We start from the raw sequence: 15,422 nt of genomic DNA, 5'->3' as shown, positions 1-15,422 counted from the left end.
TTTATGTGTTACCTGTCCTTTTTCTCTTACTGCTTTTAGTATTCTTTCTTTGTTTTGAGCATTTGTTGTTTTGACTCTTACTTGTTTGAAAGAATTTCTTTTCTGGTCCAGCCTATTTGGGGTTCTATGGGCTTCTTGTATGTTCGTGGTCATCTCTTTCTTTAGGTTAGGGAAGTTTTCTTCTCTGATTTTAATGAAGATATTTACTGGGGCTTTCAATTGGGAGTCTTCTCTTCTACACATATTATCCTTAAGTTTGGTCTTCTCGTTGTGTACTCTATTGGGTTAGGAGCTTTTTAAATTTTTTTCATTTTTTTTCTGACTGTTGTGTCAATGATTTCTGTTATCTTCTGCTCTTGAGTTCCTCTCCTCCATCTCTTGTATTCATTTGTCTTTCCTTGGTGAACAGGGCAGTCAGAGGTACTGCCAGGAAGTGCACACTTCCAGCCCAAGGCTAGACCTTGCCCAGTTTAATCCCTGTCAGAGTTCTGGGCGGCTATTCCAGGGGTAGACAGTGGGCAGAAGTTAACTCACCCTTTTTACTTGGAGAACGCTCCTGCAGCTCTCTTGAGTACACTGGAACCTGTGGATGGGCGGGGCCCTGTTCCTGATAAAACCTGGACTGATCTGGCCTTGATCAGGAAGTGTGCCTGTGCTGGGAGCGTTCTGCTTCTGGTACTATTCTGTTTAGAAGTAACTTCAGGATACTAATAGCTGAGACCCTGGTATCTACATACCTCATAAATTCTGGAAACGCTAAAACTGTACAAGAAATAAGTGAACTTGTGGCACTTACTGTGGATATTTTCTCATTATTTTTTGATTAATTGAACTGCCACAGTTGGTGACAGCTTCATTAAGCCTCATATTTGTACATAGGGGTGAGGTTGAGTAGAGTTACTTTATTCCCAATGAAGGGCTTAAAGTGAACATAGAAATGCAGAAGCTACCAGTTTATACTGTCCACTAAGTAAATGTGTGTCATGTTTGTTGCCTGATTATAGGGATTTAACTATCCAGAGGCAGAAGAAGTGAAGGTAGCCTCAACAGTCAATGCAAATATAATAGCTATCATTCCATAGTTTAAACTGCATTCATTCTAAATGCAGACAGGATACCTGGGGCAGGTTCCTCTAGGTAGGACTCTCACCTCATTCTTTCACATTTCCTCTTCACCAGTATGCATATTACCTATATGAATACTCTGTCTGGATCTTTTCTTCTAGATTGTATTAAGAATATAGGCAGTAAAGTAGTGCTTTGGGTAATGATCTGGTAAATTTGATCAGTGGAAAGAAACTACTGCATTAGTTTCAATTTCCATTCAGTTTCCCAGCCGAACTACATTTCTTGATATAGTTATCATTTCTTCAAATCACAAAGTTAATGGCAGATTCCCTTAATTAATGTGATGCCTAAACAGCCTGGAACCATCATTAGCTTATATGTGTAGAAAGTACCAGAATAAAAATGCAAATAGTTTCTTAGGCTATTTAACATTCAATGGACTGTTACACACAAAATTAAGTGTAACCGATTTCCTCTCTTATGAGGAACAATTCAAGCTGTAAGAGTTTTTATGCTACTAAAGGTAGCATCAGTTTATTGACATCAAGGCCATAGTAAGTATTTGCTTTAGTGATGCATTAGTATTAAAAAGTATAGGAAGATATTTAGTGGGACAGTGCTTGGTATAAGAAAAAAATAGATTCTTAATTAAAATAAAAATTATAAAATATTTTATGATAAAGTACCAATCTTAAATAAAACTGAATAGTTTTAGTGGATCTTGAGAAAGTTTTAGAACTAGCCTTCTTTACATTCCTTCAATCTTGTGGCTATATCTAATTATGTGGCATTACCATTCTTAAGCTATAGCTTGGTTTGATCCAATACAGTTATTTTGAGGTCCTAAAGTGTGCTTGGAATGTGTTCTGTATCCTGAAGTTACTATTATGATGTTAAAAAATCTCAAGGTCACGTTGAGCAGCTCCTGGGCTTGGCATTGGGACTCCATAGCCACCCACCACCTGCAGCTTCCAGCCTCCCCACCATGGATCCCTACAAAGTGAACAAGCTTGGGCCTTCGTGAAGATGTGTGGACAGGACCTGAGTTCTCTGCACACGGGGGAAATGTGCTTCCTGAGGGGGTGGGTGGAGAGCATGGGAGGTAAAGTACCACCTGCTGCTCATAAAGTCAGAGGAAATACCACGGAAGAAAAAAGATGCAAGACTACAGAGGAGCCGTCAAGTGAGGAGAGCGATCTAGAAATTGACAATGAAGGTTTAACTGAACCAGACACTGATGCCCCTCAGGAAATGGGAGATGAAAATGTAGATAACTGAGGAGATGATGGGTGATGCCAATGAAAAGAAAGGGGCTGCCACTGATGCTCTAAAGGATGGTGAGTTCCATATGCCATGGAGCTGAATCCTCCTTTGGCTATTCTGTATGCCAAGAGAGCCAGTGTTTTCATCAAATTACAGAATGCTACCAAATGCTGCCATTAGAGACTGTGACAGTGCTATTGAAATAAACCCTGATTCAGCTCAGCCATACAAAAATGGTGAGGGAAAGCACAGAGACTCCAGGGTCACTGAGAAAGAAGCAGCTCATGATCTCGCCGTTGTCTGTAAACTGGATTATGATGAGAATGCCAGTGAAATGCTGAAAGAAGTTCAACCTCAGGCTCAAAAATTGCTGAACATTGGAGAAAGTATGAGCATAAACGTGAAGAACGAGAGATAAAAGAACAAAGAGAAAGGATGAACAAGAAGAACATTCTAGAAGAACATGAAAGAGCCCAAAGGGAAGAAGAAGCTAGAAGACAATCCAGACCTCAGTATGGCTTTTATCCAGGTGGTTTTTTTTTGGGGGGGGGGAGGATGCCTAGTAATTTTCCTGGAGGAATGCCTGGAATGGGCAGGGCCATGCCAGGAATGGGAGGGGCCATGACAGGAATGCCTGGATTCAATGGAAACCTCTGATCCAGAGGCTCTCACAGCCATGCAGGATCCAGAAGTCATGGTGGCTTTCTAGGATGTGGCTCAGAGCCCATCAAATATGTCAAAATATCAGAGCAACCCAAAGGTTATGAATCTCATCAGTAAATTGTCAGCCATGTTTGGAGGTCAATCATAATGTCAAAGCCCTTGCTGAGTGAAGAACAGCTTAGCTCACTTACTGGGTGTTGCAGTAATACCAACCAGTGTAACTGACCTCACCTGAAGAGCTGGGGCGCTTCAAAGGTAATCCCTACCCTCTGCATCAAATGCAGCTGAGGCATTTTACAGTGCTTTGCCATTAGAATGTTCATTCAGATAATGTTTTCCTACTAAGAATTACAAACTTAAAACATCTTTCAACCTTAAACACATTTTTTTTTAAATTTAGGGGATGTCATTTCCTACATTTTTCTTTACTAATCTTTTTGGGTTTTCCTTTTGACTTACTGGGCAAGGAAGGTGAATGTGGATGATGAATGCCTTTCATGAATGAAATGAAGATTTGTTAGTGGGAAGCAATTAAAACACATTTAAGTTGATTGAGTTGGACATACAGTTAAAAAATAACTCAAATGGCTTAGGCAGGAAATAGAGGATGGAACATCTAGGAGGCAGAAAGAATTCTGAGATAGAACCAGGTATGGGAGATTTGCTAGGAAGATGGAAAAGATGGTACTTGAGCACAGGTAATCACCCATGCGGTAGAATGTAGGCTAAAAGAAATGGGATATTTTTAAGTTATATCTAGTCAGAACAGCTTAGCCAAATGATCATGGTGTTTGTAAATATATTTTGAGTCTGAGTCTTATTTCTGGGATCATGGGAATGGGAGGTAGAATTGGACTTAACATCACAGTATTCATCAACATATATGTAAGTGGTGAAGCATGTTTATTGTTAAGCGTTGTTTCTAGTCATTATAGTCTTAAAAATCAAGTATTTTACTTTATAGAAAAATGAAGAGATTTTAATCAAGGTTTGTAACTGCTTAGCCAGGGCTCTAGTCTAAGGGTTCCTTTAGGTTAAAGCATTTGGTATTTGTTTTGTTTAACTTACAAAATAGGTAACTTCACCTATTTTTTGTTTAGTCTAGTTCAAGAGTTCTTTTTAATCCCTGTTAGTAACCAACTTCACCAAAAGAGCAGAAATCTTTATTTTTTTCCTCTAGTACTCAGAGTAATTCAACACAACACTGCCACAATATGTGGAGGCCGAATAGATTTATACACAAAACAACCCAAAATCTCCAGAGAATTCCAATTCTGATACTGAAGATACAAATTGAAGCCTAAGTTCCATAGTACTGTCACCATTCAAAGCATTGTGTCAGCCTTCAGGAAATCTTGGTGATCGCCTTTAACTCTTTTACCCTCCCCCACTTCTGCTTCAAGGTTATAAGATAGAGGTGAAAATTCCAGCCATTTAATTAATGTCTTGCTTTCTTCAGCAACTTACCACTATTCAAAAGGGTACCTAGGCATGTAGGCCACCAGTCATCTCATTAGTATACAAAATAGACGATCTCTTTCTAGGGTTACCAGAGGTTTTTGGTTTTATTTGGAAGACAGATTAATAGTAAATAATTTTTTCATAATATATAATAGTTTGTTGTTATTTTCAGACATCCGTTGCTTTATATCAAAAGAATATACAAACTCAAATGATAGTGAGGCATTACTAGAATTCTATTTAATCATTAATAATTATTCAAGTTCATTATCCACAGTGTGTCTCAGAGTGAGAATATTGAGAAATAGAGGCTTCATCTAAAACTTGTACAGTTCTAAAATTAGGAGTAAGAGGCTTCTATTATGTTGAATTTGGAGACTGTCATCTCTTTCTCTGAGTCCCTTTTAAGGTATTAAGTAGTTAGTATTAGATTGCCCTCACTGTATAATCAATTTATTCATTCGTGACCCAAAACTATGATTCCTCCTTTGCTAGATATCCAAACTTTCTCACATCGGGAAGTGTGATTAGGCTTGTTGTCCTTATCTAGACTATGGGCAACTAGTCTAGGGAAACCCTTCTCTCATTACCCATTCGGACAGGTTGAAGTTGTGTGGAGATGTGCTCAGTTATCTATACAGTTAGTTCAAGCATGGTAAAGGTACAACCTATTTATATCATAAGCTCCCTAGAAGTTTTAAAGGTTTTTGAAACATAGGATGTGAGGGTGTACTTCAGTGTGGAGTATTTGCTTAGCATTTATGGAACTTTGAGTCATATTCCGTACAGAAAGAAATGAAAAACCTCGAGTTTATTGCTTAGGAATCTTCTGTACATCCAGCACTTGCAGGGTTTGTTTGGGTTTTTGTTGTTCTTCTTATTCTGCTTGTGTGTGTGTGTGTGTGTGTGTGTGTGTGTGTGTGTGTGTGTGTGTGTGTGTGTGTGTGTGTGTGCGCGCGCGCGCATATGCATACTTTTATGTATAGTCGGCTTTCATATACTAGAAATTGAACCAAGGATTTCACACATTCTAAACAAGTCTCTTACCACTAAGCTATATCTCTTGCATTTTTCTTTTTTGAGACAGGATCTCACTAAAATATCGATGCAGGCCTTGAACTCTGTAACTCAGACAGGCCTTAGTAATATTCCAACCTTAGACTCCTCAGTAGCTGAAATTATAGGCCTGTACCACCAAGCTCATCACTCAGGAGTTTCACCCTGATTCTATAACTGTTGCATCAGGTTCCAAAAGAAAGAAAAAGTTGTAGTGGTCTAGGAAATGAAAAGGTGATATATAAACATCTGTGTTAGGAGATATTGCTTAGTCCTCTATCAGAAAAACAAAGGAATGTCTAGTGGGGACACCCCTTTGGTCATACCATTGTTGGTTATAAGTAACACAGTGACTTGTCATGCCAAAATGATGTTCTTACCACTCTGGTTTGTTAGAAGCTATTTCAGAAAACAGAAGCGGATCAAATGTATATTTCTTAATATACAATTAATATAGGCTTCCTGTCCATAAAATGAAGAACTTGTAGTTGCTAATATAGAGAAGCTTTTTCATCCAGCTCAAAACTTTCATTAAAGAATATTTTTGTTAGACAGAGCCATGGAACAATCTCCTTTTATCCCTGTCCTTTAAATATGAAAGTACATTTTAATATAAATCACAGCCCCCTGTCCACTTTTCCTGCATGCATGGCATATGAGAATGGTTCTATAAGTATTTTGATTCTAGGGCCAACAGAATCAACACTGCCTAGGAATTTAGAACTGAAAAAGATACGTTTTATTTTATACTTTGTTGACCTATACATGAGATCTAGTGTTTCCTTTTATTGTTGAGACTGTTCCACAGAGGCAAAAGAATTATACATTTTATATTGACTTTACTACCTTTAACACTAATGCTAAAAGATTCTGAAATGGGGGAGGGGTGTGGAAATATAGCTCAGTCAGAAAAGTGTTTCCCTTAAAAGTGCAGGCATATAAGTTCTATTCTCAAGAACTACCTACAGAAGACCCAGCATGATGGCATGCACTTTAACCCAAACACTGGGGACATGGAGGTAGGCAGCTCTCTGAGACTCACTAACTGTGACTGCCCCGCCTAGCTTCCTTGGAGAGTGCTAAGTCAGTAAGAGATCGTAGATAAGGATAGTTCCTGGAGAACAACATCCAAAGTTCTCCTATGGCCTGCATATATATGCACACATGAAAGAGATTCTGAGTTAACCCACCATTCACGGGAAAATAACTGAGTATTTTTAATCAGGAATGCAAAGCCCCCCAAATTTTCGGTTTATTTAGAAAAATCTAAATGATACACAAGTAATACCACTAGGATCAATTTAAAAAGAGAATTCAAGCTTGGCTGGTTAATAGGGAAAAGGAAGGCTGGGATGCTTTATTGCTACCAGTGTTGCTACCATGCAAAGCTTTGAAGAATAATTAGAAAGCAACTACTGCTGGAGTTTTTTTCTTTTCCTACATAATAAAAACCTGATTCTTGTGCTTGTTCCTGTCAGCCTGTAATTTTAACTATTTAAGCATAAATTAACAAAATGGAAGATAAAATTGTGGGTTTCTGAAAGCCAGATGTTATAAATAGAATAGATAAAAACTGAGATAAAATGGAAGTACTCAAAGTGATTTATTGCAATGGAAAATTTATTTCATTGGCTTATTTTTCATTATTTGTAAAAATATACCTACATATTTTAACCCTTTTAAAAATTTGGAAACAGGGGGCTGGAGAGATGGCTCAGTGGTTAAGAGCACTGACTGCTCTTCCAGAGGTCCTGAGTTCAAATCTCAGCAACCACATGGTGGCTCACAATTATCTGTAATAGGATCTGATGCCCTCTTCTGGTGTGTCTGAAGACAGCGACAGTTTGCTCACATACAGAGAGAGGGAGAGAGAGGGGGAGAGAGAGAGAGAGAGAGAAATCAGAGGGTTTTTTTGTTTGTTTATTTTTTATTGGAAACATTTTTGGAGAGTACCTGAGAAATCAGCATGGATTTTTTTTTTTTTTTTTTTGCAATTTCTTATCACCTTTTACCTATTGTATCTCCCAGTTAGATAACTGTTAACATTTCTCTTCTGTCTTATATGGTCTATAGTTGTAATACTAAGATTCCAATGCAGTATTTTTATTAAAAATTGTTCTGACAAGAAAATTTCCAAGGTAAAGGTGGTTGTCAGCTAGCGGGATGACCTAAGCTGGATCTCTGTCCTACGTGACGGAAAGAGACAGCTGTCCTCTGCAAACTGTCCTCCACCTCTATCTGTGTTTTGGCCTGCACAAGTGTACCCACACCCAATCAATTTATACATTTTTAATTGTGTTTTCAAGGAGGAAGATATTCCCACCAGTTTTTCTTTCCTTTATTGTTTTTATTCCGTTTCCCCATTGGCTTGTGTACTTGGCAGGTGCAGGCAGTGCTCACCCTACGGTTTTCCTCCTTGGAAAGCGGACTTTCTACTTTACCCAATAAAAACGTTAAATGATTAATGTTGCTTGGATTAAAAAAATGCATAGCTTTCTGTCCTATTAGTCATCCACATTTAAGTACATTTCAGTGTCTTTGAAAATGCTCACAATATTTTCATTCATTTGATAGTACTGTGTCTCTAATTCTGACATTTGACAAGTGTTAGAAGAAGCGATTTCTGTGGCTGTGGAAGTAGGACTGCCTTCTTATAGCTGGTGAAAAATTAACCATATTAAAGAGCATTTTTATGTTTATGTCCTTGTTTTTAGGTGGACTATGTATTTACAGATAAGACTGGAACACTCACTGAAAATAGCATGGAATTCATTGAGTGCTGCATAGATGGACACAGATATAAAGGCACAGCTCAGGAAGTTGACGGACTATCTCAGACTGATGGACCCTTAGCCTATTTTGATAAAGCAGATAAGGTGACACATTCTTTGTTAATATTTTACCTGAGAAATCAATCTTTTTAGGCATGTTTTATCTCTATATAGTAGAAATGCTGAATTTTTCAGTGGGTACATGATACCAAGTTTTCAATGATCATTTGTTTTTTAAACTACACCTTTCTTTTATTAACATGTTTAGCATTTGTAGGCAACTAGAACCTAGAAGTACAATTTTGGGGAATGGCATTTGAACAAAAACATTAACTTGGCTATATGTGGGTTCACTTTTTGAAAAAAAGTCAGCTCTTCTAAGACTGTTGTCTCTTCAAATTATTAAAAACCTAGTATTTATATTAGGTGAATCAAAGTCTTCCTACACATGAACAATTGCCAGATTGCAACTTAGATACCTAACTACATCTTAGGTCGTAGAGAAGTCACTACCTTTGGGTCTAGGTGATACTACATTAGTCCGAATGAATTAATACTTAGTACTGCCTAGGAACTAGTAATTCTGTTAGTTGTTAATAGTCCTTTGAATATTAGGAATTGATAAATATTTTAGAGTTTATGACTTTCTGTCACCTTAATATTTTTTTGTTAAATGTCTGGTTACCTAGTGATCAAAATATAAAAAACAGTAATGTTTCTGTTTCTGTTCCATAGAACCGAGAGGAGCTCTTTCTCCGTGCCCTGTGCTTATGTCACACGGTAGAAATTAAAACAAATGATGTTGTTGATGGACCTGTAGAAGGAGCACAATTCACATATATCTCCTCCTCACCAGATGAAACAGCTTTGGTGAAAGGAGCTCAAAAGTAAGTATTTCTTGAATTTCTGAGAAAGTAGCACAAGAGGATAGGCGTTAGTTTGATGTTTTTTCATTTGCTTCAGTAACTCTATCATCTGCCTCTCCTATGAAGTAAATTCAAACAGAAAATAGTGAGGCATTTAGTTTTGCCTTATGTATACATCCCAGTCATCAGTCCAAATTGTCATACTATATTTTGTAAGTTTTTACAACTCATGGTGCTGCCAGCAATTTTGATGCCATTTGGTATCAATCCAGTTTACCCATGAAATTCAGGATGGTTAAGTAGCTAAAAGGTGTTTGCTACAAAATTAGAATTACAAATTGACTCCCTCATGAATATAGTAGTAAGCCTTTGTTGTATTTCTCTTTGTTATCAACTCATCTTGAAAATGGAAATAAAATTGGAGATTAAGATCATATAAAAGAAGAAAAGAGTTATAAGACTAGACAATGCCAGGGCAAGGGAAAATTAATTGTTACTTAAAGATATATAAGCCTTTTTTATTGTTTTTGATAGGTTTGGGTTCACATTTTTGGGAAATTGGAATGGACATATCAGAGTAGAAAACCAAAGAAAAGAAATAGAAGAGTAAGTACCTCTGTGTTTTGATGTTTGTTATTCTTAACCTAACTATAAATAGTAAGTAAATGGAATGAGAAAGGAAAGAAAACTTACCTATGAACTGTGGGCTACCATGTGTGCGCTTATGCATGCTCTCTCCTGTGCTCTAAAATCATAGCTCCCTTCTTCTAACATGCTACTCTTTTAGAATCCAGCACATAGCCTTTTCTAGGAAACATTCTTTCAGTTGGCTTTTTAAAACTCTGTTCTCTGCTTTCTCCCTTTTGAGTGTCTTGATTGAAGGAAGCACTTAAGGGACTTGGAATACAGTTATTTTTATTCCCTTTGTCTCCATTATAATATGGTTAAGTTCTTAGAAAAGTCATCAGCAGATTCATCTCAATTCCTCAACACATGGCACAGTGTCTCAATCCCTAAACTCAAATCATAATCCTACTAGACACCTCCCTTCAGATCCGGCTTCATGGGCTAGTTCTTTGTTTTCTATTCCTATGTAGTCACTCATTTTTAAGTTATAAGGTGAAAAATAAAAAGAACTTTTACTGCTATTATCAGAATGCTCAGCATGCAGAGACATTTTCACAAAAGGTGAAAGTGACCAGTTGTACATAGAACTAGATTTCTGCCTCTACAAAGGAAAGTTTGTGTGCATTAAGATGCTTCAGTCATGTGCTTTTTCTAAATTCAGTGTAGTTGAGTTATTACACTTTTTCATCTTTTCTAAAGGTATGAACTTCTCCACACCTTAAATTTCGATTCTGTTCGCCGACGTATGAGTGTAATTGTAAGGACCCAAGGAGGTATGCATTTTTAAAATTTGACATATTTTTTCTAATTAAATGGGTTGTTTATGAACTTTTTGAGGAAAAAAACATTTTGTATAGTATAGGAGTAAGTAGTCTTGTGCAAATTTTACTAAAACATGGCCTCTCTATCACAGAATGGAATGGAAATAACAATTATAGCAGGGTAGAATTCAGAAAGTTGTTGGTTTTCTTCCCTTTCTGACCTCTTATTCTACTATTGCTTGATACTCTTCGGAAGCAAGTAAAATAGAGATATATGATTAACCCAGGTTTCTGTGAAAGGATATTATTGTTTCATTCCAGAGCTAAGGACCCTGAAAGGATAAATCTTGCCTTTTCAGAGAAATGCATATCATCATCTCTAGGCTGCTCAATGTCTTTGGAAGGCACTATGGTAGTTTGCCTCTTGTTCAGATTCTGAAAACCCCACGGAGAGCACTCCTACTCTATTTGCAAGCTCTCAGATGTATATATGTGTGTGCACTGTGTTTCTTTGACCCTCTGAAGAGGTTTATTTTCAAAATATATTTGATTTATTTTAGTATTACATCTGCTGCAAATTATTTAGTGAGAAGAATGTGAGACTACAGATAAACCCATGGAGAAATATGGTTCACTTTACTCATTTTCCAGGGTAACAGCAAATTCGTGAGACTGATTTAGTATATGACCGTGAAATTTGTTTATGGCCTTTAAAGTCATCACTGTATAATTAGAAATGAAATATTTATCATTTAAATATTTTATATGTTCATATCTATACCTGTATTCTGCAAATGATAAATTGTCTGGAAAGATGACATGCAAAGTCATTGGTCCCAAAACTACACTTTTAATTTGTTGAGCACAGCTCTTTGCCTCATAAAGTGTCTTTTAATGTCCAACAGCGTATGATCCAAATTTTTACTTATAATATCAGCATTCTACAAAGGAATTTTAAATCCCTTTTAAAAGAACTTAAAATCACAGTGTAGTTGAACTTGGGCTTGAGTTTGGTTCTTGGTTATAGATCACAACTGACTTACCTGGAGTTCCTTAACACAGCCTAGAACTCCATGATTTACTAGAAGGGACTATAGCAGGAGTGCATGTATTTGACTTATTTATTATGTCTATAATTTTCTGAAGATACAGTGGTTGTTCTCACAAACTAAAGCTCTAGATATCTAATTTTACTCCATTTGGTTGAACATTACAGAAAAAAATTCAAAACGTATAGAAGTTGCATGAGAAAGGCCATCTTAACAGTTATTGCTTCTTAAAAATCGTATTACCAGTCTTCAAATTCTGAGTTGATTACTTTGGTTCTTTATTTTAGGAGATATACTACTTTTCTGTAAAGGAGCAGATTCATCAATTTTCCCCAGGGTGCATAACCATGAAATTGATTTAACCAAAGTCCATGTGGAACGTAATGCAATGGTGAGCCTGCACCCCTCGCAGTAATAAAGAAATGGAGATATGCTGGAGATAGCTATGTTTGTGATTCCTAAAGATATGCTGAAGTTTTACTTTATTTCATACTTGAAAATCTGGAAATATTTCCATATCTTTTTTAACATAAATCACTCTCCTAGACCAATATTGTGATCAGAATTAGTAATAGTACTTGATACCGATCAATTTTGAACTGTTAACTTTTTAGTTGCATACTGTTCATGTTAAAAAGTTAAACGTCATAATTTCTCTTTCATACAGATGGAGTAGAAAATTTCTTTCAAGAGTGACTAGGGCTAGGAAAATGGCTCAGCAGGTTAAGCTCAGAAGACCCAAGTTTGGTTCCCAGTACCCATGTTAGATAGTTCATAACCGCCTATAACTCTAGCTCTAGGAGATCTCATAAGCACTCTTGTGAACATAACTATAAAGAGACATTTTTATAAACACACACCACTTTAACAGGGCATGACTTTTTTTTAGCTATTACAAAAATAACTATAGAACTTCTGCTTTGATTCTAGGATGGGTATCGGACTCTCTGTGTAGCCTTCAAAGAAATTCCTCCAGATGATTTTGAAAGAATCAATGCACAACTAATAGAGGCAAAAATGGCCCTACAAGATAGAGAAGAAAAACTGGAAAAAATTTTTGATGTGATTGAAACTAACTTGAATTTAATTGGAGCCACTGCTGTGGAAGACAAGTAACTAGATATTCTTGTTAATTTTTTGAGACTGTAATTGTATGTTTTCTCCTTCTCTTTCCTCCCTCTAAAACTTCCAATGTCCAACCCCACTTTGTTCTCTTTCACATTCATGATCTCTTTTTCCTTTAAGTGACCATGTGTGTATATATATGTATTTCTAAGTATATAAATGCCAGCTCAGTCTGTTTAAGTTGTTTGTTTTCAGGGTTGACCTTATAGTATTGGCTAAGGAATTAGTGTGCACTTCCCTGGAGGGGGAGGAGACTGTTTCTCTTCCTTCATCCGGAATTCCTTCCCTACCTGTAGTTCTTTTTCTTCCTAAGCTTTTAAGGGTCCTATTGGTAGTGTCTTTGTTCAGGTCTCTTTTTGTTATTTTAATGACCAGTGATTTAGGGATTAAGGCTTAGAAATTTATTTACATATTCTGAAATCTCTTTTAGCATTGTCCTCTGAGTAAACTTAGATTGGTTTATTTTACCAAGGATGGAAAAATTTAGCAGGTTTTGAACTGTAGCAATACATTTAAAGTAAATACATATGTATTTCAGAAAAAGTGAGAGGGTAGTTGGGAAAGGGAGGACATTGATAAAAGCAAGGGGAGAGGGAGGGGATAGGAGTGGGGAGAAAGAGGATAACATTTGAAATGTAAATACAGACAATATTCAATAAAAAGAAAAAGTGAAGCCATTATCATTATGGTCTTTTAAATATTAACTGAATCATCTAATTGTTTATGGAACTTTTATGAAAGAACCTTTCAGTATATAAAACAGGATTGTAGAATCATTTGAACATGTGCCTAGAAGAATGGGTAAGATTTAAGTAAATGACCAGAAAGGAAATTCACAGTAAATAGCTTAAGAATTTAATCTAACCTGCTTCTACAAGCCAGAATATATTTTTGAATACCTTAAAATGAGATTTATAAATTTAAGAATTAAGGCTGAGTTCTTCGAGACATTATTATAGAACTTGATCAGTTATTTGATTGAAATAACGTCTTAATTTTTGAATAAAATGAGTTGTTCAAAGAGTTGTAAATTACGAAAAAGGGACAAGAAAAATGGCTTCATGGTTTAGTGTACTAGTTGCTCTTCCAGAGAACCTGGGATCAATTCCCAACATCCACATGGTATCCACAATAATCTATATCTCCAGTCCAGAGGTATCCAATTCCTTTTTCTGCCATTCTTGAACAATAGATATCCACATGGAATATAATTATACATGCAGGGAAAAAAACACCCATACATACACAATAAATTAATTAAACTATTACTTACTCAAAAAGTTATAGACATATATTTAGCCAATTGACTGTATTTCATTTTTTAAAAATTATTTTATTGGATATTCTTTGTATTAACATTTCAAATGTTATCCCCTTCCCCATCCCCCTCCACTTGCTCCCAATCACCCTCTCTACCTCAGTACCATGGTATTCCCCAACATTGGAAAAACATGCCTTCCTGGACCAAAGGCCTCTTCTCCCATTGATGTCAGACACTGCTATTCTCTTCTATATATGCAACTAGAGCCCTGGGTCTCACCATGTGTGCTCAATGGTTGGTGTTTTAGTTCATGGGAGTTCTGGAGGGTTTGGTTGATTGATAATGTTGTTCTTCCCATGAGGTTGCAACCCCTTTCCACTCCTTCAGTTTTTTTCTCTAGCTCTTTCATTGGGGTCCCCATGTTCAGTCTGATGGTTAGCTGAAAGCATCATCATCTGTATCTATATGACTCTGGCAGGGCCTCTGAGGAGACATCCATATCAGGCTCCTGCTAGTATGCACTTGTTGGCATCAGCAATATTGCTTGAGTTTGGTGGCTGCATATGGGGTGGATCCCCAGGTGAAGCTTTATCTGGATGACTTTTTCTCCAATCCCTGCTCCTCTATTTGTCCCTTATTTCCTCCCATGAGTGTTTTGTTCTCCCTTATAAGAAGGAGTGAGGAGGTATCCACCTTCTGGACTTCCTTCTTTTTAAGCTTCATAAGTTCTGTGAATTGTTTCTTGGGTATTCAGAGCTTCTTGGGGCTAGTATCCCTTATCCGTGAGTGCATATCATGAGTGTTCTTTTGTGACTGGGTTACCTCACTCAGGATGATAGTTTCTAATTCCATCCATTTGCCTAGGAATTTCCTAGAGTCATTATTTCTAATAGCTGAGTAGTACTCCATTGTGTAAATGTACCACAATTTCTATATCCATTCCACTGTTGAAGGACATCTGGGTTCTTTCCAGCTTCTGGCTACTATAAATAAGGCTGATATGAACATTGTGGTGCATGTGTCCTTGTTAGATGTTAGAGCATCTTTGGGTATATGCCCAGGAGTGGTATAGCTGGGTGTTCATATAATACTGTGTCCAATTTTCTGAGGAACTACCAGATTGATTTACAGAGTGTTTGTACCAGCTTGCAATTCCACCAAAAGTGGAGGAGTATTTTTCTCAACATTCTCCCCAGCATCTGATATCACCTGAGTTTTTGATCTTAGCTATTCTGACTGATGTGAGGTGGAATCTCAGGGTTGTTTTGATTTTCCTTTTCTTGATGACTAGGGATGTTGAACATTTCTTTAGGTGCTTCTCAGCCTTTCAGTATTCCTCAGTTGAGAATTTTTTTGTTTAACTCTGTATCCCATTTTAATAGTATTATTTGTTTTTCTAGAGTCTAACTTCTTGAGTTCTTTGTTTATATTGAATATCAGCCCTCTATTAG

At 36.8% G+C, this 15,422-nt stretch overlaps 1 protein-coding gene and 1 pseudogene across 2 annotated transcripts in view; both read left to right on the top strand.

Annotated features, from left to right (window-relative positions):
• Positions 1–15,422, top strand: part of ATP11C (ATPase phospholipid transporting 11C (ATP11C blood group)) — a 186,763-nt gene that overhangs the window by 110,035 nt on the left and 61,306 nt on the right. The window contains exons 13-18 of the mRNA XM_080909665.1: positions 8,226–8,387; positions 9,018–9,169; positions 9,683–9,754; positions 10,475–10,548; positions 11,873–11,976; positions 12,516–12,697. Coding sequence (XP_080765791.1) covers positions 8,226–8,387; positions 9,018–9,169; positions 9,683–9,754; positions 10,475–10,548; positions 11,873–11,976; positions 12,516–12,697 — 746 coding nt within the window. The remainder of the gene's footprint in view (positions 1–8,225; positions 8,388–9,017; positions 9,170–9,682; positions 9,755–10,474; positions 10,549–11,872; positions 11,977–12,515; positions 12,698–15,422) is intronic.
• On the top strand, positions 2,054–3,142 carry LOC308414547 (hsc70-interacting protein-like; annotated as a pseudogene). Its single transcript has one exon. The product of its transcript is annotated as a hsc70-interacting protein-like (transcript).

Source organism: Micromys minutus (genome assembly GCF_963924665.1).
Source record: "Micromys minutus genome assembly, chromosome: X".
NCBI classification, from domain to species: Eukaryota; Metazoa; Chordata; class Mammalia; order Rodentia; family Muridae; genus Micromys; species Micromys minutus.
This window is presented reverse-complemented; position numbering and strand designations above follow the sequence as displayed.